The sequence below is a fragment of the Olea europaea genome, unplaced genomic scaffold (assembly GCF_002742605.1).
Source record: "Olea europaea var. sylvestris unplaced genomic scaffold, O_europaea_v1 scaffold528, whole genome shotgun sequence".
Lineage (NCBI taxonomy): Eukaryota > Viridiplantae > Streptophyta > Magnoliopsida > Lamiales > Oleaceae > Olea > Olea europaea.
The window spans coordinates 148,291-170,893 of NW_019263600.1; the positions used below are offsets into that span (position 1 = coordinate 148,291).

The 22,603-nt window shown below is 33.3% G+C and overlaps 1 protein-coding gene across 2 annotated transcripts; it reads left to right on the top strand.

Annotated features, from left to right (window-relative positions):
• Window positions 1–1,858: 1,858 nt before the first annotated feature.
• Window positions 1,859–22,004, top strand: LOC111388776 (kinesin-like protein KIN-12E). 2 transcript variants are annotated; one of them, XM_023013578.1, is made up of 22 exons: window positions 1,859–2,277; window positions 2,933–3,088; window positions 3,173–3,256; window positions 3,445–3,564; window positions 3,952–4,065; window positions 4,593–4,685; window positions 5,260–5,349; window positions 5,444–5,514; window positions 5,651–5,725; window positions 5,826–5,913; window positions 6,603–6,661; window positions 6,806–6,869; window positions 7,195–7,260; window positions 8,123–8,281; window positions 8,358–8,468; window positions 9,081–9,316; window positions 9,740–9,809; window positions 10,588–10,644; window positions 11,230–11,289; window positions 11,422–11,501; window positions 11,733–11,889; window positions 19,873–22,004. In XM_023013578.1, exons 1-22 carry the CDS (start codon window positions 1,999–2,001, stop codon window positions 21,883–21,885), a joined length of 4,302 nt encoding a protein of 1,433 aa, XP_022869346.1. In that variant the 5' UTR covers window positions 1,859–1,998; the 3' UTR covers window positions 21,886–22,004. The 2 variants fall into 2 exon arrangements, with proteins under 2 accessions (XP_022869346.1, XP_022869345.1); XM_023013577.1 differs by lacking the exon at window positions 19,873–22,004 and having other exon boundaries at window positions 11,733–14,021.
• The last annotated feature ends 599 nt before the right edge of the window (window positions 22,005–22,603 follow it).

Sequence of the window (22,603 nt, forward strand, 5' to 3'; positions counted from 1 at the left end):
TTTTTTTTTTTTTTCTGGCAATAAGGTCTTTAATAATTTAAAACACAACTGCTAGTATGTTTTGTAAAGCCATTTCAAGTTTATAAAGTGGTCAAAATCATTTCTATCCGCATTATGCAGAATTAGCTATTATTCACTTATTATCTTCACATTCTGTATGATTCATAACTTATAATAAAAAAGCTTTACCTAACATATGGAAATGGCAACTCAGTGTTACTAATTTATTGAATGATAATCAAAGTGGACCTTATCATATTTTTCTTATTGGGCTAGGTTTTGGAGGCTATCATTACCACTTGGAGAAACAACTGATCATCCACTTGTGAACCCATTTGGGCCCATGAGCCCGAATCTGGAGACAATGGGCCTTGACCCAATTCTAGTTGTGGTTGGAGGATCTGATTTGTTGAAAGATAGAGCTGAAGAGTATGCAAAGAAATTGAAAAACTGGGGAAAGAAGATGAAAAACTGGGGAAAGAAGATTGAATATGCAGAATTTGAAGGGCAGCAGCATGGCTTCTTCACCATTAATCCCAATTCAGAACCATCAAACGAGTTAATGATACTTATCAAGAAGTTTATTGCACAAAATTCTGTCTAATTTTTATTTTAAGAAAATGTTTTGTTTATTGTACTTTGGATTATTTGAAATGACGTTGCAATACTAAGAGAGTTGCTTCTATTATCGCTTGTTTTACCATTATTATATTGTATGACTTTCGAGGACTTCTCTTTTGTGAAGTTGAATAATATGAGTACAAATTAAGCCTGGTTCGCCTACCATTAAAGTTGAAAAATAAGTTTTGGAATAATGAATTTTGAATAATATGTGGTTAAAAAGTAAGAAAAAATTTAGATTTTTCTCTTTCCTATTTTTAACCACACAATCTTCTATAAAATAATTTTACACGTAAATAAAAACTTTTCATTCTTTTCAACCACTCATTAAAAAAAAAAAAAAAAAACCCTATTCCACCAATTTTCATTTTCACAAAATGGGGTCAAACGGGGGCTTATAAGTTAAAATTTTTAGTATGTATTTGAGCCACATTATATTTTAAGAATGTATTTTGGAATAGTTGATTGATAGAGAATGTGTCGTTAAAAAATAAAGAAACGTTTTAAATTTGTGTGTAATATTATTTTATTGATAAATGTGTGATTAAAATGATGTCAAATTACTATTTAATAATATATATTTTTTTCAAATAATACGGCCCAAATAGGGCCTTTACATAACCAAACAAACATAATCCCATTTGTTTCCTATTATTTAGTCATTAAAATAAAAAATATGACCGTTATCCGTCATATCAAGTCACTAGGCCTATGTTTGAGCCACATTCTAAGAAGAAAAATGCATTATTCATGTCCAATCAATGAGAAATGTGTGACTAAAAAATAAAAAAAAAAATTTAGATTTGCGTGTATTATTCTATTCAATAATATGTGGTTGAAATGATGTCAAATTACTGTTAAAAATATATTTGAAAATAATGTGGCTCAAACAAGGCTTATATTTAAAAATCTATCTCTTGTGTGGGGCTGTAACTACTATATTTTTCATTTTCATTCTTAGATCTTGTTTGATTCTCATTCTTTTCAAAATACATTTTTTTTTCCAATAATACATTATTCATTAAAATAATATTAGAGGTAAATAATTATTTTTTCTATTTTTTAACCACAAATTTCCATCAATTTATTATTCTAAAATACATTTTTCATAAAAATGTGATTCTAACACCCTCTTATAACAAATTTTCACATTTCATAAGGTCATGATGGTAATTTCATATTTCATCCCCCTACACGGCCGCACCCACCTTTAAACCTGGCTCCATTATTCCGTAATTCAAAATTTTCAAATCTCAAACGGTACACTTCAACTTTTCAAATCTCAAACCCCCCGTCCTCCCTCTTAACCACCAGTGCCCTAGAATTCCCTCTACACCTTCCATCCATATTTCGATCCTGTAAACTCTCGTCACAAAAATGCCGCTGATTTCTGGTAATAATTCTGAATCATTGAACGCAGTTAGAACCCCGTTCCGATACCAACAATCCGACCCATCCGACTCCTCGACGATGTTGATGAAGAGCTTGAGCTCGCCGGAATTGTTGTTGAAATCAGCTTCTGAAGATAATTTCTTAGTGCATTCTACTTACAAGGATAAGGCCTGTAAATCTGATGATGGCGACACCACTTCGTACACCAGTCGCAGTTTCGAGTTCCGTGAAGATCCCTCCTTCTGGAAAGACCACAATGTTCAGGTATCTAATTTTTTTTGTTTTTGTTTTTGTTTTTGTTTTTGTTTTTGTTTTTATTTTTATTTTTTAAATCTAATTGTTTTTTTTAATATGTTAGTTTTGAATATTCTGTATTTGTCGGCATACATTGGTTTAGCAGTGAGGCTATGAGCTTAATGCACTTCATAACTTGATTGACGGGATGTAAGCTAATTTACTTCCACTTGCACAAGGCAACGTGCAGGTTGTACGTTTAGCACCAATTGTTGTACCTCAATCTGGTTGCATGAAACTTTTTTATATTCCAGTTATGAAATTATTGGGACACCAAGGGTAAATTGAAATTGTTACTTCTTATGGATACAAAATTTTGTACCTTGCTCTTACTGGAAGAATATTTTTGTATCTTGGAATTTTAAGGTGATTGCAGTTTCAACTTCCCAAAGTGGTCTGTGTTTCAATGTTGTACCCAACAAGAGGGAGTATTGTCTATAATTGCTAGAGAATTAAATTTCCTGTGAATCTTAATCTTGAGGCCGTAGGAATTAACAAAGTCATGTTTCAAACCATAAGTCCATAACTTTGTTCTACAAGTGCTAAAGCTAGGGTTTAAAAGGGAAACTTTATAGACGTTAAAAATGCTGGTTAAGTAGTACTTTTGTTGTTTGATTTGGTACAGGTTATTATTAGAACTCGTCCTTTGAGTGGTTCTGAAATATCACTGCAAGGGCACAATAGATGTGTTAGGCAAGACAGTTCACAGTCAATTACTTGGACAGGGCAGCCAGAATCACGCTTTACCTTTGACCTGGTGGCTGATGAAAATGTTAGCCAGGTAATATTTTTTTTCAGTATTCCTTATTTGCTAACAAATATCTTTTCTATATCACCTTAATTCATGTTTGTAATATTTTATCAGGAAATGCTATTTAAAGTAGCTGGAGTGCCTATGGTGGAGAATTGTGTGGGAGGATATAACAGTTGCATGTTTGCTTATGGACAAGTGAGTTAAAGCATCCGCATTTTCATGGAATTTCAGTCTCACTTAGTTTTTATAATGCAAAGCTCTTTATAGTTAGTTGGATATAGCTAGCTACTATTTTTTTACATTAATTTGCAGCCCTCTTATTGATAGCTGAATGCATGATTTTGATAGTATTCTTGTATGGTTCAATTATCTTTTCCATATAGACTGGAAGTGGAAAAACTCACACAATGCTTGGTGACATTGAGGGTGGCACGCGAAGACACAGTGTTAACTGTGGAATGACACCTAGAGTCTTCGAATACCTATTCTCTAGAATTCAAAAGGTATACTATAAGAATTGATTCATCTATTGATTGAAGACCATGAGTTTTCTGCAATTTTTGTCTTGAAATTAATGATAAAATCTGTTGATTTAAGAATTTGCCACTGAAAAACCAACCTAATGGAATTGGCCTTTATATTCTTTGAACAAAAAAAATCATTTGTTACATCAAAGAAAAGTCTTTTGGAGCCCAAATTTTAGTTGTGGAAAAGTTTCAAGGTTAATTGCTGTTTTGCTTTTGTAGAGAAGTTTTTCCTTTTCCATTTTCTACATGACTAAGACGTTATTATATGCGATTACCTGTAGTTTGATTGTACGTAAGACCTATCTACATATCTTTGCATTGCAAATATAATGTTGCCTCTTGTGGTTCCTTTATTTTTTACAGGAAAAGGAAGCTCGCAGGGAGGAAAAAATAAAATTTACTTGTAAATGTTCATTCTTAGAGATTTACAATGAACAGATTCTTGATCTTTTGGATCCTTCATCTGTCAATTTACAGGTATTGTTCCTTACTGTGTCCCAGTTTGGTCACATTCCTTGGTGGTATATTTGAATTTCATATGGAGCTGTCTATACCCACCGCTATCTTTAGTTGTATCACATTTTTAGGGAACAAAACACCTTGGCGATCTATATTAAGTTGTTATTTTACTTTTGACAAAAGATTTTGAAACTCCAGCCTCCAAATATATTTGTGTTTCTCTTGCCAAATAGTTGGGGGTGGAGAATTGGATTGGATTCTTAATTCATTGTTAAATCTTACTTGCACATGAACCAACTATTGAAGCTGTTCGGGTTAAATAAGTTTGACCTTGTTTGATATAGATAATACTCCTATGTATATTCTGTGGAGATGTAGAATTTGAAAGTATCACAACATAAAATGTGTAACATATAATTTAGCTTTCTGGTATACATCAGGATGTCATTTGACTAAAATGCCGACATCTTCCTATGTGGTTGTTTTCCCTAGGCCAAGGCCCTTGTGAGAAATGCTAATGGACAGTATTAATTGACTTTCTGCAGATCAGAGAAGACACTAAGAAAGGAATTTATGTAGAAAATCTCAACGAGGTTGAGGTCACGAGTGCTCGGGATGTAATCCAGCAACTTATTCAGGTTTTCCTTAAAAATAGCTTCCTTTTCTGCTCTCAGCCTCACCAAGGGAAAAACATTACTTATTTACGTTCATTTTCTTGTCCTCTCTGAAGCAATATATAATTCATATAATTGATGATAGAGATAAAACTTCTCTGATTAGCAATGGTAAATGAACTAATGATATTATATTTTAGATAAACGAGCAAATAGAATTGGTAGATTTTATTTTTCTCTGTACGTTGACGACACTTTTATTGAGAAAAATCTAGAAATTATCTTCAAATATGTATCATCAAAAAAGTGGAACTGAATTTGGCTCGAGCTCACCCCCACTGATTTTCCCCTTTTTGGTTATTTAGTTAATTACTGTATATTTTGATATGAGTTATACATGCAAGATAGCCTAAAAAACTTCATCGTTGAAGGATTATTAGATTTCTGTTAAATGGATTGATGGTTACTTTCTTTATCTTATAAAATGTGCATAAAATACTCAGGTCTTACGGTGTTATTTTTCCTAACCGTTGCTCTCTCAACAAGCATGGCTCCCTTTTCTAGTTACAAAGTGGTTTAAAAATTTTGAGTGTTTCAGGGTTCAGCTAACAGAAAGGTAGCTGCGACTAATATGAATCGTGCTAGTAGTCGTTCCCATAGTGTATTCACGTGCATCATAGAAAGCAAGGTTAGAGCTATTTTTATCATCTTCATTTATTTCTTCACATTTTGCCCTTCGACATAGTGATCTTATGTAAATTATAACTGATCCTCCTTTCCAGTGGGAGTCCCAAGGGATTACTCATCACCGGTTTGCTCGACTTAATCTTGTAGATTTAGCAGGATCTGAAAGGTAAGAGTATATATATGACAGATACAATTGAGAAAATCACATAATACTGTTAAAAGATTTTCATATATATATATACATATATATATTTATTTATTTATTATTTTATTTTATTTTATTTTTTGTTTCACAAACATAGGCAGAAGAGCTCTGGTGCTGAAGGCGAACGTCTAAAGGAAGCTACAAACATCAACAAGTCGCTTTCTACATTAGGGTTTGTTACGAACTTTTGTCATTGATATTGTTAAACATATTGGATATTTTCATTATTAATGTTTTATTTTAACTATGAGATTTAAAATGGATTTGTTCAGGCTTGTCATAATGAACCTGGTGAACATCTCTAATGGGAAGTCACTTCACGTTCCTTATAGGGATTCAAAGCTCACATTTTTGCTTCAGGTGACAAGTTTTACTGGAAAACATGAGTGCAAGTACACATTATGCATCCATGGATTGTTGTCGTTTAACCATTGTGGAGTATCTTAAGATACTTCAATCTCTCTCAATGCACATGATAATTAGGCCTGCCCTTCATAGGATATATAGAAGAATGAATAACTTGAGAGCCTGTCCATAACGATATATTTATGAACCAGAACTAGATTACAAGTTGTATCTGCTATCTATCACTTTCTTTCGTTTTGAAGACTTTGGGGTACATGATTTGCAGTATTGTGAAACTTTTTTCTTCTTTATTTATTTTACAATCTTAAATTTTGAAAATACTAAAGGATTCTTCTTTCATACACTTGCATTAAATAAATCCACTTACAATTCAGAGTCAAGAGAAAAAAATTATTTTTAATCACTCTATCTAAAAGTTTAAGCTGCTAGAGTGGAAATAAATTTATTCATTTAAATGTTGTGGGCATGCCTCGTCATGGCCATGTTCATTTATTGATCAAATGCTTTGATATTTTTCATAAATTGGTGGTGTCAAGACTTAAATTTGGGACATTTGCCGCTTCTAATACCATCTTGAAATATTTCATCTAAAAGCTCAAGATTTTAGGAAGGAGATAAATTGAATCATTTAATATTGCCTTCAATAGTTTAGTATATCCAATTTCATTTATATCCTTTTTCAGGATTCTCTGGGAGGGAATGCCAAGACAATCATCATTGCAAATATTAGCCCTTCTATCTGGTTTGATCTTCTTTCTCCCAACCATTTGATCAATGGGTCTACGTTGTTTATTGCACACTTCTTTGAAGGGGACATCTGAATGCTATCTTGTTTCCATAAAGTTATCACATGAAATTCAAGTAACACTGCATTATGCATGTGCAGCTGCTCACTGGAGACTCTAAGTACGTTGAAGTTTGCCCAACGTGCCAAATTTATAAAAAATCATGTAAGTAAGTTGCTTGGTCATATATATTGGTTGACTCTCTCCAATTCTGTATCCATTAGGTTATAATTCATGCCATAGTTCTTTAAAAATGATTCAGTAAGCAAACATTTAGCAATTTATGGTGCCATTAAAATTTGCCCCAACTTCTCCACTTGGTAGTTGAAATGTTTTACTCATTCAAGTTTTTATTTTATTTTATTTTTCAAACTAAGATCCACTTGAAATTTTAATGCGTAATATTTTGTTATTTCTTTCTTGTAGGTTGGTGGTAGCTATAAAGTTGTCATTTCTTTCTTTTCTTACACTGCATTTGTTACTCTATTAGGCTATTATAAATGAAGATGCTTCTGGGGATGTGCTTGCTTTGAGGATGGAGAACCAAAATCTCAAGGTATCAACTACAATCCTACTTCAGCTATGATTTTACGTTTAGCCTCACTTTTTATATTGATTAACCCGCAACATCCATAAATAGGTTGTCTTACAAACTCCTAGTCTGGAAGTGCATCAAAGGTCACTTATTTTAGTGTTTGCTCATTAAAATTGTTTTGCATCCCAGAGGCGTAAAATCCAAATTCATATCACAAGTATAATTTGTTGAAAAAGCACTATTCAGAAGTATCAAAATCGACACGTTGATGAGATCCTAAATTCAGAAAAGCCTTAATGAATGACAAAGAATTAAAGCAGATAGCATATGCATTAGGTCACTTCAATTGTGTTTCAAGTTGATATTACCATGCATTGCAGCATGTTTTGCTGGGCTTATTTTTGAAAATAAGCCAAACATACTCTTGATTTTGTTTCCTCACTTTCGAATTTCCAGGCCATTCGTTTGGTGTAATTTTGCAAACGTATGAATTAGTGCTGTAATTTGGTCATAAAGTCATGTCATACTATATTCCCAGTTTGATACAGCTGAAGAAGCCCTGACTGAGGGATTGGAACGTTGACTTCATTTTAATAGCACACTGTTAAAATATGCAATTAACCAGTGTGTTGATTAAACATTTTGCATATGTTAAACTATTATATTGTACATCTTATTTAAAAGTATCAGATTGTAACATTACTTTAAAACTAGTGAGTTTTTTTTTCCTGTTTTTATCTTAGTGAATTTTGCCTTAGAAAGTGATTCAAAGTTTGCTTCATCAGTCTTCAAAAGCAGGATTGAATTGAATAATATCGGTTCTTCTGAATGCTTTTGTTTTGTTGTACTTGATATTTATCATTACCATTAATGTTATTTCCAGAAAGAAGTATCTCGTTTACGAAGTCTAGTCAGTGGAGGAGCTGAAGGCAATGATGCTGACATTTTATCAGTAACCTTTCCTGGATCTCCAGGATCCTTTAAATGGGAAAGGCTTAATGGATTTTCCAGTCCGCTTATATCGGATAAAAAGATGTCACATGTAAGTAGCATGAATCACCATCTGTGAGAAGTAATTTTTTACATGACTTAAACTTTCATGAAGTTTCTTTTTGCAGCTTCAGAAAAAGGAGTTTGAAGTTGCCCTTGTTGGAGCTTTCCGCAGGGAAAAGGATAAAGACATTGCACTGCAGACATTGACAGCAGAGAATCAGGCAGCTATGCAGCTGGTATGTGTAACCCAATTAAAGTTCTTCCTAATTCTAATTTTATTCTTATAAAATGCTTTTATGATTTATGAATAAATTGTTCAATTACATAAAGTTTCAAATTGACTTGATTCCAAACTAGAGAAGTGCTTTTGATCTTTTTTGATACAAATTGTTGACAAATTAATTCAGGATGGCATAGCCCTATGAACGCTTATAAAATGTCACCTCACTTTGATAACAACATGAAGAGTCGATAGTTGGGGATTTACTTTCAGTAAATTTGGGGGAAGGAGAATGGAGAGAGAAAAAAGAAAGTTGAGAGACCCTTTATATGGAAAATTCCAATATCTGTACAGGATAAAGCCTTAAATAAGCCAACGAAATGAGTCAACTATAAAAATGTATTTTTATTAGGAAGATATGGTGCTTCATTATTTGTTGTCATCTGGGAAATTCAATTCTAAACAATCAAGAATTATGGCGTTACTAAATCTTCCTTTGGGCTTAATTACCCCAAGTTATCCAAGGCATCAGCAAGAATTTGATGTGCTAGGAGAAGCAAGTAGAGGATCAGAATAATGTAATTTTGAATTTTTTAAGTAATTGATTTATTCTGTGATTGTGAATCAGGCCAAACAAAGGGAAGATGAAATACAAGGTTTGAAGATGAGATTAAGATTCCGAGAATCAGGAATAAAGAGACTTGAAGCTGTTGCTTCTGGAAAGATCTCTGCTGAGACTCATTTGCTAAAAGAAAAGGAGGAGCACTTAAAGGAAATAGAGGTCCTACGTACTCAGGTTGACCGCAACCAAGAGGTCACAAGATTTGCTATGGAGAATTTGCGGTTGAAAGAAGAGATCAGAAGGCAAGTTTTTATTGGTTCTAACTTCTAAGTGTTTCACTCAGTTACTTGATAACAAAAACCACTTGTGAATCTGTTACATTTTTCTCACTTGACTTCAAATTTGCTTCATTTATTGATTAAAGAAAGTCAAGAAGTAATTCAAAATAATGAAGCACTAAGTTTATGCAATGACAATTCCATTCTGTATGTAAAATAGATTGGAATGAAATTGAGTCGATAACTACAACTCCTCTTACATTTGCTCGTTCAGTCCAAAAACAGCAAGTGTTAACATATTTCTAACTCTCCAACAAGTATCTGCATCAGTCATCTGTCGTTTCTTTTCCTTTCATGTGTATTTTTGCTCTCTAGCCATCATTTGCATTCTCTCTGTAGTGTTTGGGTAATCTAGTTTCTATTACTTAATATTGCTCAATAATTCAGGTTAAAGTCATTTTATGAAGAAGGTGAACGGGAAAGAATGAATGAGCAGATAATGATATTACAGAACAAGGTAAAATTTTCACATCATTGTTTTATTTGAGCGTGTTTTCATATATGCATGGATTATTCTAGTCATGATCTACAAAGCAATTCTGAATAACCACAAAAATCTGTTCTTTAAACATGGCTAAGAATTTGTTTTACTTTACAAACCATAATGTTGATTTGTGCTTTTTCAGGCCATGAATTTCCCAACTTTTTTTGAATGCATATGATGTAATTTATTATATATTTTTGTTATAAGTTATTTTCCTATACATTTTGATTTCAGCAATATCTTTCATGCTTCAGAAGTTAATTTTAATTTACAGAATTCTGGACAAATAGTCTTTTCAAAAATTGAGCTGTGAGGCTGTCCACCAGCCAACTGGAAACTTGGAGAGGAAGAGAATGCATTTTTTTTGTTTCTGTTTTTGTCATTTCCGGTAGGGGTTTTGCATGTGTGGCTGGGGGTAGGGAAATTTTTAGGAACAAATCAGAGCAAATTTACCTCTTCTTTGCCTACCTTTGGCGTCAATAAATTTTTGGGGACATTGTTTATGGCTTTGAATTGGCGGTTAACAGAGTGATTAATGGAGAAGGTGATAAAATATGCTGGAATACAACTGTATCCCATGTTAAATGGAATGTGAAACTAGGATCTAACATTATTGTCAATGTGACTCCATCATATGGATGTGGTTAACCTGTTTAACGTTAGTCTAGAGTTTTAGATTTTCAGTCACATTGGATATCTTTGTTCTCACTATGTTAACATAATGTTCGTTTGAATTCTCTTTTATTTGCAGTTGCTAGAAGCTCTTGATTGGAAACTCATGCATGAATCAGATGCCTCGAACGCTCAGGTGCTTATCTTTTATATCTAAATGATATTTATACATTGATGGGTGTAGATAGGAAGTGCTAATCTGGCAATGGATATTCATAGTGACAAAAATCTTCTAATTTCCTATCAGGTATTAAATTAACTTATCTTACGGTGACTAAATTTCTGTCAAACATTTACCAATGCACGTGGATCTATTATTTTTGAGCAAGATGCCAAATGGTGCATTGGGAATATCACAAGGTTATTCCCACCGTTGCATGTCGTGATATTTGTTTTCATCCAAACCAAAATGGTTCATTCATCAGAACTATGAATAGCTTGCCTTACTTCTAGTTAATATTACACTCATAATCCTGTATAATGCTGTATGCAATCTAATTGCTATCAAGTATCAACGCAATGATTTTCTCTCTTTTTCCCTTTTGGAGCCATTATATGTCATTCATTTCTCGAGTGCAGTGAATAAGTCTTAGATACCAAAAAATGTATTAATTAATTCCACGCTGACAAGAAGAATAATGTGCATTTTTGAAAACCAAAAAGCATAGCTGGAAGTATAATATTTTCTTTTTCTTTTTCTTTTTCTTTTTCTTTCCTACAGGACTCTGCATCACCTTGGCGTACCTCAATCAATGAGGAGAATGAGTTTCTCCATATGCAGGTATATCTTTATTAATTTAAGATCCTTCTCTATAAAATGTGGGTCTTTTACCAAAAAAATCATCATGTTTTTTTTGTCTAGGCCTGTTTCTTTCTTCATGTCACTGGACTAATACAATTTACAATCTTTCAGGCCATTCAGAATGAATCAGAACTCAATTCACTTCGCAAGAAACTTGACTTCTGTGTTGAAGAAAAAGGAAAGTTAGAAAGGTAACTGTTTATCAAAATCATTTCTATTTTGACTATATATTATGCTGCCTTTCTTCTAAATCCAGCTTAGTTATCATCCTATTTTATGAAGACTGGACTTCAAAAGTAAATATTTCTACAAAATATGTTGCTTTCTCTAAGTGCTGATAATTTATTTGTCCATAAAGATTTTTTTTTCTTTCTGAGTCCAGTTACGTTATTTTGCCTTCACTGTCAAAAAATAATTTGCAGGCATGTTAAAGACTTGGTAGAAAAGCTTGAGGCAGAGAGAATGTCACATGAAGCCAAAGCAGAAGACACACGGAAGGGACAAACCGAACTTCTTTCTTTGACTAACAATCAAATGCTCAATATTGGAGAATGTGAACAGATGGAAATTAAAACTATGGTTGATGCCATTGCAGCAGCCAGCCAAAGAGAAGCAGAAGCTCATGAAATGGCAATTGTCTTGTCCAAAGAAAATGATGAACTCAAGATGAAACTGAGGGTCTTAATTGAGGATAACAATAAACTGATTGAATTGTATGAAGGGGCTGTTGCAGACAACAGGAAAAATACCGACGAATCTCTAAATCCTCAAGAGGATGAAGCTAAAAATAACATCCATCACCGTGAAGAGAAGGAACTGGATATGAAAAAGGTAGTTGAGAGTCTAGAGCATCAACTCATGGAAATGCATGAAGAAAATGATAAGTTGTTGGGTCTTTATGAGAAGGCCATGCAAGAGAGGGATGAATTTAAACGAGTTCTTGCTTCTGGTCAACAGAAAAATGATAACAACAAAGGAGAATTCAACTGTCCAGGAAAACTTGTTGAAATTGATGAAGGCCGATGTCTCAGATATGATGAATCTCCTGGTTATGAAGACGATAAATATGAGAGGGAGGAAACAGGTTCCACTGGACCCTGTGTGCAGAACGTTGATAGAGAGCTTGTATTGGAGGATCAACCTGAATCCAGCACAGAGGAGTTATTGGACGAAACTTGCTTGTATGAAGTAAACGTGCAGGACGATTATGGCCTATGCTTGAATGATTCAGAAATAAGCAATTATTCTGACTCAAGTGAAGCTGGTAGGCAATGTTTGCTAGAAGTTACAGAGAATTCTGAGGCAAGACCATTTGAAGAAGAAAGAATTGAAACAGACGAGTTAATGAAACTTGAAAAACTTGAAGAAAGTAATATCAGGCAGAAAACTAGTTTGCTGGAACTTAATGCAACAGAGGTTTCTGGGACTGCTGGATGTAACATGGAGATTCAGGCAAAATCATCAACCACCATTCTTGTAAATGTTTATAAAGATCTCGAGTCATTGAGAAAGAAGCTTGCAGAAGCACAAGAAAAGCTTTCGGACTCTGCGCAAACAATAAGAATATTTGGTTCACTTGAAAGAGCAATCCTTGATGTTGACGTCCTTTCAGGAGAGATTGAAAAAATGGAAAAAGATATTCAGGACAAACAAAAGTGCCACGCATCACTCAAGCTTCTTTCTTCTCAGATTCAGGAAAGGAGAGATCAGCTTGACAAGAAATTATCAGCTCTAAAGTACTCTTTGGCAAGCTTTTCTTCTTCGGTTAGTTATTTTGATCAGCGTGAAACTTCTGCAAGTTCAAGGTTGAATGCTTCAGTATGTCATCTAAACCAAAGGAAAATGGAATTGGCCCATCTTCATGTCTCAAGGAAGGAAATAATGGATGCTCAGATGAAGATTAAACAATCTGAATTTGAATCGAAAAACTGCCTGGAAGACTTGAAATCACAAATGGAGGAAGAAAATCGAAGACTGGAAAGTGAAAGAGTCCTATTTGCCATAGATAACGTCGAGAAAACAGCTATTGACCTCTCCCAGAAGAACTGGCAATTGAGTGGTAAAGCTACGGAGTTACTGAAGTCTGAAGAAGAGAAAACAAAGCTGCAAAATCAGATAAAGCAGACTCGAGAAAAACTCGGGGATTTGAAAAGGGAAGGGGAAGCTTTAAACAAGAAATTAGGTAAGGTGGAAAGTGATATACAAGTCCTTGAAATGGAGGTAAAAAAGGATATGCAGTTTGTACAAGAAATGGACCACAAGCTTCAACAGATAATTGAGGAGAAAAAGATGCTCTTGGAAATCAATGACGAGGGAAGGAATGAATTTGAGAGCATGATTATCGAGTACCATCAGAGCATGTTTGAAGGAGAACTAAAAGAGGAAGAGATGAAGATTGTGGACGAGGAATTGCAGATGGAATTGCAAAAAATCGGAGATTTACAGAAAGCAAAAGCAGAAGCTACAAAGAGAAAGACACATTTATTGGAGGTCATGTCATGCAGCAACTCATGCTTTTCTGATAAGGTAGAGGAGGATTTTCATAGTATACGAGTTTCGATTATGGAGCTGAATTCATTGCTTGATCAATAGACAGTTGATGCCTATGTTCAACTTTGACTTATGAACTCATTTCAAAACTTGTGATCTTGTAAAAAAATATCACTATTTTTAGCAATCAATGATTCCAGAGGTTTAAGGAATTTTAATCATATTGGATAATAAGGAAAAAATTTCCTCTATGAATTACGATGGGGAGTCAGCATGTTATGACCAACTTCATATTTTGACACCAAATTGGTGTAATGCTGTTGGTCCAGGGTCAGGGATCAGCTCAAAAATAGGGGGTGAGGTGTCACCACTTCAACCTTTGATTTAAATCCCATGGACTCAGATGAAGGGCTGAGATGTTATCACCTCAACTCTTGTTTTTGAACCTCTCCTTGACCTTGGTCAGATAGTACAGCTCTTCCCATTATATTGATTGGAGTTGATAAGAATGGAAAATAAGGATTGGCATTTGTTTTTCATTTAGTCGACTTGTAGAAATTTTTCCAAATGGCATTGAAAGATGTCACAATGACATCTTTTTAAGTATATTTATCAATTTCGATTACATCGACTATTTAACTGTTTACGTTAATAAACAAAATATTATTTTTTTCAATCCGATTAAAAATAAAATTATAAAAGTGAAGTTTTTATTAAAGAACAAAAAGAAAGGGAAAAATTCAAAATTAAGAAGTTAGGTATCATCTATTTCAAAATTGAGAAGGATTTCAAATTTCAAAAATCAAATATTTATTAAAATTTATTTATGATTTAATTAATTAATTGTATATGTTATTAATTAAATATAGTAAGACCGCATATCTATATAATTTGGTCACAAAGTAGCGATTTAGTTAGTCACATATTATTTTTTAGTCACAAATTATTAAACGATCACAATTCGAAAATTTTATAGGTCACAATTTGTCTATCGATCACAAACAAAAAAAATTAGAAAAATTCTTATGGTGTATACACAAACTTACACGAATATTTTATTACATGTGGGCCCTCCTCCATGTGAGGGGAGTGTAATGCCATTGTGTACACATAGTATTTTTCAAAAATTTATATGTTGCAATTTATTTACTGGTCATAAATTAATAAATTTTTAGGTTACGCATTATTTTGGTGTCACATTTTTATCTTTTCATTGGTTACATATTGTTTATTTGTTACAGATTAACCAATTTTATGGTTACAATAAACAAAGTAATTTGTGACACCATCATTATCGCTACCAGAACCACCACCACCTCCTCCCAAAAGGGACAATCGACCAACAAAATAGTACAAACTATATTACTATGAGTGCAAAAACTGTGAACGCATGAGAAGCCAATCGCAACCCTAGTAACAAATGACCATATCCCAATTCCTTGCCACAACGACCACCTCCATCACCATCACCTCACAACCACCACTATCACCACTACATAAATTAGGGATTAAATGACCACCACCACTATCACCTCACCACCACAACCACCAACACAAACATCGTCACGGTTTCCACTAACAAAATCTAACAAACTTGCCACCAACAAGATCCACCAACAAAACAACTGTCACTACCTAATCCAACAAATCGCCGCCACAGCCACCTTAACACCACGAATGAATCAAATTCTCAACTGCCATCACCAGAACCAAAATGCTGCTGGTTGTGTGCAGTCATGTTGATCGCATGATGCGCGACGCTCACCTCCGGTGGTCTGTGTGTGGATCGCCTTAGTCGGTGATAATTGTGTGCAGCTTAGTGAAGAAGACGAGAGAGATAGGGGAGAGATAATAGGATTTGAGATTGAAATTGTGTGGTAGATGAATTAGCTTTTGAATTGTTGTATTCAGAGCCTGTTTGGTTCAAATTAAAATTTGATTTTAATTCAAGTCAAAGTCAAACAATCAATATTAACTACATCTTTCATGGATCCTTAATAAATATATTTTATACACTTATTCGGTACCTACAATGATGATATTTGATGGTTATTTCGACAAAATATATCCTAAATTATTATTTTTTATGTTTAATAGGTAAATTCTATGAGTAAAAAGGAAATCGAAGGAAGGAAGCAAAAATCGGCAAAGAAATGACAAACTCTAAAGTACGAGGAGTAAATTGGCTACTAGAAGCAAAGTTCAGAGATCAAATTTTATACTTTGAAAAGTGAATGACTTGAATTGAACTAAAGAATACATGGATTGCAATAATAAAAAGGCTCAACAACTAAAATTTATTATATTGAAAGATTGAGGACTTCAAAAGTAACATCGCATTAATGGCCAAGAATTGGAGTCAAATATTGTGGCTGTAGGGTTAAGATAGAGATGTGTACAAGCAGGAGGAATTAGGCAGCAGCTAGAGTCCTTTTTGAAGTGAAATTGAGGTCTGCTTTTATTATTAAAAAAAAGAGACGCACGAAAATTTGGGAGGGGCAGCCAATATTATATATTTGGATCATATTACATGTATAATTTTATTTTTATGAGGACTTCAAAAGTAACATCGCATTAATGGCCAAGAATTGGAGTCAAATATTGTGGCTGTAGGGTTAAGATAGAGATGTGTACAAGCAGGAGGAATTAGGCAGCAGCTAGAGTCCTTTTTGAAGTGAAATTGAGGTCTGCTTTTATTATTAAAAAAAAGAGACGCACGAAAATTTGGGAGGGGCAGCCAATATTATATATTTGGATCATATTACATGTATAATTTTATTTTTACAAACTTTCTTATTCACTACTTACAATGTGAGTTGGAGACCACAAGTCGACATTTTCTAAATTCACGTGAAATCCGTTAATTTTGTGAGAGTGAGTTCATCATTTTGTCAATAAAATTTTGAACAAATATCTTTATTCTATATATTTTGTACAAACTTTGTGGCAGCGGAAAGAGAGAGAAACACGTTGGGAATTAGGGAACTGGGGATTTCTTTTTCTGCCATTAATAGAGAACGCGCAGAAAACCAAGGGAGAGAGAACACTTGATGGCTGCCATTAATATATCTATATTCCACGCAGTAGAGGGCAGAAATTGGGCTGCAAATATTGAGACCAAGTTGCTAGAATTTATTATTTAGAATACACACGGAAACCGGAGCAGAGACACCAACATAGAATTGAAGCAGCTTGAGCTAAAAAAAAAAAAAAAAAAGGAAAAACAACAAGAAGCAAATATTGGACAATTGGAGCAAAATTGGAAATGAATCACGTTTCGTTAATTTTCGGTGATGTCTTCCATAATTTCTTATTTTTCTCTCATTAATATGTGTAGTTAAATTTAATTTTAGGACGAATAATGTAACATATTTGGAACCTTTATTTCTTTTATTTGATATTTTTATTCTTTTATATTTTATGTGTAGATTTTAATTATGCTTTCAACGCTTTGAATTTTCTGGCCAATTATTCAATGATTTCATGAACAATAATTATGTTGAGATACTGATTTTTGTTTAGACCACATATTAAAATTCGGTAAATTAATCTAATGTATAGAGATACTTATATTAATTACTGTGGTCATATATAAATTCTTAGAATTATTATTTCATTTAAATAATGTTGATTCCCATGTAGATATGTAATTGAATTATTTAAATAGGTTCAATGAGAACTTAAGAGGGGTAAATTGAATATAATAGAAGAATTCAATTGAATAATACTTTAGGTTTTATGAATTTCGATATTAGAAATAAAGGTGATCAATAGGTGAAATTGTTCCGGCCCAATATCATTTCGTTACTTGAATTCTCAAACATTCTTTGCTGCATTCACGAAATTTTCAATAATTAGATTTAAAAATCACATTCAATCTTTTTTTTTCTTTTTTCTTTTTGTTTATTTTCATCAAATAGAAGTTAGGAGTAATAAATTGAGTATTAAAGTATAGTCCTCGTGAGAACGATAATCCGGATTCAAAAGGTTCACTTTACTACTTGTTACAATCCATCCACTAGCGGGATAAAATCGACAACAATCCTACAACTTTTTAATCACATATTTCAAAAACTTCTATCACAATTTACTAAAAAAATCCAATTTTAATCCCCAACAAACACTGTCTAAAAATATTTATTTTATATATATATTAATTAAAAATATCTGATTTTTAAATAAACAAACTTTGGATCTGATTTTTAAAATTAGATCTTAAAACATATGAATGGGTGTAATTTCCCCTAAAAGAAAATTTCAATGTAAAGAGTTAGGTACGAATGGAGTCGAATCTAATTTCCCACGAGCTCTACTACAGATATGGTCCAAAAATTGTATCAATACAGATATTGATCATTTTAAAGGGGTTGAATTTGTTCCACCCCACCCACCAAAATGTTAAATTTTCAAAGCCTATTTTTGACACATAAACCTGTAACTGGGTCAAAGGTGGAGAGAGAGAGAGAGAGAGAGAGAGAAATTTTTGTGGAAAATAATTTTAGAATAGTGTTTTTTAGCGAATGTATAGTTTAAAATTAGGAATTTTTTTTTTGAGTTTATACACAAAATATTTTATTGTATGAATGTATCATTGAAAAAAAAAAATTAATGGGGAACAAGGAATGTGAAGGTTCACAATTACGGGAAATTCTTCTATTTCCATACCCATGCTTTTTAGTAAGTCGTGGTCAAGTCACCCACTCCTGGAGTCATTTCTGCTCGATTCATTCCAGAAGTCACAAAATCAAACGAGACATCATTATGGTGTCTATAATGTACACCGAGCATTATTCATCAAACAAATATTAGCCCCTATTTGAGCTCCATTTAAACTAAAATATATGAGTTCTATAAAATATATGAACAAAAATATATTTAAATATCGATTAAGACGAAATCAAATATTAGCCCTTCTTTGAGTTCCATTTTTTTTGGAAAAAAATGCATTTTAAATAGTATTTTGATCATATTTCAACTACATATTCTTCAATAAAATAACATTATACATAAATTTAATTTTTTTATTTTTTAAACTATACATTTTTTATCAATATACTATTCAAAAATACATTTTTTTTTATAACAAAAATGGGACTCAGACAAGCCCTAACAGTAGGTAGAATCTCACTCAAGCCATTTTTAAAATAAATGAAGACCAGTCAAATAGATAATTCCACGTCTAGGTGGGACTTGGTGAGATAAAAGCCTGCCTGTGTGCTGTTCTTTCTATACATTTATTTTCTTGTATTTAGGATCCGTTTGATTGTAAAAATAAAATTTGAATGTAAAGAAAACGAATTTCAAGAAATTGAATTGACTTAAAATTATTTTTCTGAGAATTGTCAATTTTTGTATTTGATTGGTATAATTTTTCACATGAAAAATATTAAAATAAAAGTATTTTTTGAGGTTTATTTGGCTTTGTTTTGCATAAAAATTGTCAATTTAAGGAATATCCTTTTTTAGAATTGGTGATAGAATTTATTTCTATTGCTAAATAAAAAAAAAGAAAGGAAAAAAAAGAACAGAAGTTGCCAATTGCCTGGAAAACCAAAAACCATACCCCTCCCCACGCCACCCGCAAGAAAATGAATTCCTCAATTTGGTAGAAAACAAGTCACGTGCCATGGAAAATTGAAATTATATTGCCTAGAAAATGTTGCCTATCAAACAAGGCAAATGAAAGAAAAATGGAACTTAAATTCCCTTGTCAAAATGGAGTTATCAAACACAACCTTATTGTTTTATCCACCCTTCTCCCCATCATATGAATCAATTTTTTCGTGTAGCATATCTTTAAGAAGTTAAAAGTTAATTTTGATATTCATAAATTATTTTTAAATATGTTCGAATAATTAATTGAAAGTAATTTATCCAATTTTTTTTTATAGAGAAAATTCAACAAAGATAACTTTCTTATAAAATTCTTCTATAAAAAAATAAAAGTAAAATCCTACCAAATAGATCTTAATAATCGTTTCACACACGCTTTCCATGAAGAAACTAGTCTAAAAAATTCACAACCAGAATTCCTACTAAACATAGCCCTAATACTCATTTAACAAAACTATGGTTGATGCAATTGCAGCAGCCAGCCAAAGAGAAGCAGAAGCTCATGAAATGGCAATTGTCTTGTCCAAAGAAAATGATGAACTCAAGATGAAACTGAGGGTCTTAATTGAGGATAACAATAAACTGATTGAATTGTATGAAGGGGCTGTTGCAGACAACAGGAAAAATACCGACGAATCTCTAAATCCTCAAGAGGATGAAGCTAAAAATAACATCCATCACCGTGAAGAGAAGGAACTGGATATGAAAAAGGTAGTTGAGAGTCTAGAGCATCAACTCATGGAAATGCATGAAGAAAATGATAAGTTGTTGGGTCTTTATGAGAAGGCCATGCAAGAGAGGGATGAATTTAAACGAGTTCTTGCTTCTGGTCAACAGAAAAATGATAACAACAAAGGAGAATTCAACTGTCCAGGAAAACTTGTTGAAATTGATGAAGGCCGATGTCTCAGATATGATGAATCTCCTGGTTATGAAGACGATAAATATGAGAGGGAGGAAACAGGTTCCACTGGACCCTGTGTGCAGAACGTTGATAGAGAGCTTGTATTGGAGGATCAACCTGAATCCAGCACAGAGGAGTTATTGGACGAAACTTGCTTGTATGAAGTAAACGTGCAGGACGATTATGGCCTATGCTTGAATGATTCAGAAATAAGCAATTATTCTGACTCAAGTGAAGCTGGTAGGCAATGTTTGCTAGAAGTTACAGAGAATTCTGAGGCAAGACCATTTGAAGAAGAAAGAATTGAAACAGACGAGTTAATGAAACTTGAAAAACTTGAAGAAAGTAATATCAGGCAGAAAACTAGTTTGCTGGAACTTAATGCAACAGAGGTTTCTGGGACTGCTGGATGTAACATGGAGATTCAGGCAAAATCATCAACCACCATTCTTGTAAATGTTTATAAAGATCTCGAGTCATTGAGAAAGAAGCTTGCAGAAGCACAAGAAAAGCTTTCGGACTCTGCGCAAACAATAAGAATATTTGGTTCACTTGAAAGAGCAATCCTTGATGTTGACGTCCTTTCAGGAGAGATTGAAAAAATGGAAAAAGATATTCAGGACAAACAAAAGTGCCACGCATCACTCAAGCTTCTTTCTTCTCAGATTCAGGAAAGGAGAGATCAGCTTGACAAGAAATTATCAGCTCTAAAGTACTCTTTGGCAAGCTTTTCTTCTTCGGTTAGTTATTTTGATCAGCGTGAAACTTCTGCAAGTTCAAGGTTGAATGCTTCAGTATGTCATCTAAACCAAAGGAAAATGGAATTGGCCCATCTTCATGTCTCAAGGAAGGAAATAATGGATGCTCAGATGAAGATTAAACAATCTGAATTTGAATCGAAAAACTGCCTGGAAGACTTGAAATCACAAATGGAGGAAGAAAATCGAAGACTGGAAAGTGAAAGAGTCCTATTTGCCATAGATAACGTCGAGAAAACAGCTATTGACCTCTCCCAGAAGAACTGGCAATTGAGTGGTAAAGCTACGGAGTTACTGAAGTCTGAAGAAGAGAAAACAAAGCTGCAAAATCAGATAAAGCAGACTCGAGAAAAACTCGGGGATTTGAAAAGGGAAGGGGAAGCTTTAAACAAGAAATTAGGTAAGGTGGAAAGTGATATACAAGTCCTTGAAATGGAGGTAAAAAAGGATATGCAGTTTGTACAAGAAATGGACCACAAGCTTCAACAGATAATTGAGGAGAAAAAGATGCTCTTGGAAATCAATGACGAGGGAAGGAATGAATTTGAGAGCATGATTATCGAGTACCATCAGAGCATGTTTGAAGGAGAACTAAAAGAGGAAGAGATGAAGATTGTGGACGAGGAATTGCAGATGGAATTGCAAAAAATCGGAGATTTACAGAAAGCAAAAGCAGAAGCTACAAAGAGAAAGACACATTTATTGGAGGTCATGTCATGCAGCAACTCATGCTTTTCTGATAAGGTAGAGGAGGATTTTCATAGTATACGAGTTTCGATTATGGAGCTGAATTCATTGCTTGATCAATAGACAGTTGATGCCTATGTTCAACTTTGACTTATGAACTCATTTCAAAACTTGTGATCTTGTAAAAAAATATCACTATTTTTAGCAATCAATGATTCCAGAGGTTTAAGGAATTTTAATCATATTGGATAATAAGGAAAAAATTTCCTCTATGAATTACGATGGGGAGTCAGCATGTTATGACCAACGTCATATTTTGACACCAAATTGGTGTAATGCTGTTGGTCCAGGGTCAGGGATCAGCTCAAAAATAGGGGGTGAGGTGTCACCACTTCAACCTTTGATTTAAATCCCATGGACTCAGATGAAGGGCTGAGATGTTATCACCTCAACTCTTGTTTTTGAACCTCTCCTTGACCTTGGTCAGATAGTACAGCTCTTCCCATTATATTGATTGGAGTTGATAAGAATGGAAAATAAGGATTGGCATTTGTTTTTCATTTAGTCGACTTGTAGAAATTTTTCCAAATGGCATTGAAAGATGTCACAATGACATCTTTTTAAGTATATTTATCAATTTCGATTACATCGACTATTTAACTGTTTACGTTAATAAACAAAATATTATTTTTTTCAATCCGATTAAAAATAAAATTATAAAAGTGAAGTTTTTATTAAAGAACAAAAAGAAAGGGAAAAATTCAAAATTAAGAAGTTAGGTATCATCTATTTCAAAATTGAGAAGGATTTCAAATTTCAAAAATCAAATATTTATTAAAAT

Coding starts and splice junctions, on each gene's coding strand:
- LOC111388776 (XM_023013578.1), top strand. CDS start 1,999: ATGCCGCTGATTTCTGGTAATAATTCTGAATCATTGAACGCAGTTAGA. Junction 3,257..3,444: donor GCATGTTTGCTTATGGACAA/GTGAGTTAAAGC, acceptor TTTTCCATATAG/ACTGGAAGTGGAAAAACTCA. Junction 8,282..8,357: donor CGGATAAAAAGATGTCACAT/GTAAGTAGCATG, acceptor TTCTTTTTGCAG/CTTCAGAAAAAGGAGTTTGA.